This window comes from Hyalella azteca, unplaced genomic scaffold, assembly GCF_000764305.2.
Source record: "Hyalella azteca isolate HAZT.00-mixed unplaced genomic scaffold, Hazt_2.0.2 contig2721, whole genome shotgun sequence".
Lineage (NCBI taxonomy): Eukaryota > Metazoa > Arthropoda > Malacostraca > Amphipoda > Hyalellidae > Hyalella > Hyalella azteca.
Genome location: NW_025932985.1, coordinates 10,476 through 10,856, shown reverse-complemented (window position 1 = coordinate 10,856; position 381 = coordinate 10,476). Strand labels below are relative to the sequence as shown.

The window sequence follows — 381 nt, the reverse complement described above, 5'->3', positions numbered from 1 at the left end:
AAGACTCTGGGAGGAGTAGGCATCAAGACTCTAGGAGTAGGCATCAATACTCTAGGAGGAGTAGGCATCAAGACTCTAGGAGTAGGCATGAAGACTCTGGGAGGAGTAGGCATCAAGACTCTAGGAGTAGGCATCAATACTCTAGGAGGAGTAGGCATCAAGACTATAGGAGGAGTAGGTATCAAGACTCTAGGAGTAGGCATGAAGACTCTAGGAGGAGTAAGCATCAAGACTCCAGAAGGAGTAGGCATCAAGACTCTAGGAGGAGTAGGCATAGAGACTCTAGGAGGAGTAGGCATCAAGACTCTATAGGGAGTAGGCATAGAGACTCTAGGAGGAGTAGGCATCAAGACTCTAGGAGGAGTAGGCATCAAGACTCTA

At 48.0% G+C, this 381-nt stretch overlaps 1 protein-coding gene across 1 annotated transcript in view; it reads right to left on the bottom strand.

The window, feature by feature from the left end:
- The window catches only part of LOC125179564 (36.4 kDa proline-rich protein-like), a 2,026-nt gene extending 1,655 nt beyond the window's left edge, over positions 1–371 (bottom strand). The window contains exon 1 of the mRNA XM_047885658.1: positions 6–371. Coding sequence (XP_047741614.1) covers positions 6–371 — 366 coding nt within the window. The remainder of the gene's footprint in view (positions 1–5) is intronic.
- Between the last annotated feature and the right edge of the window lie 10 nt (positions 372–381).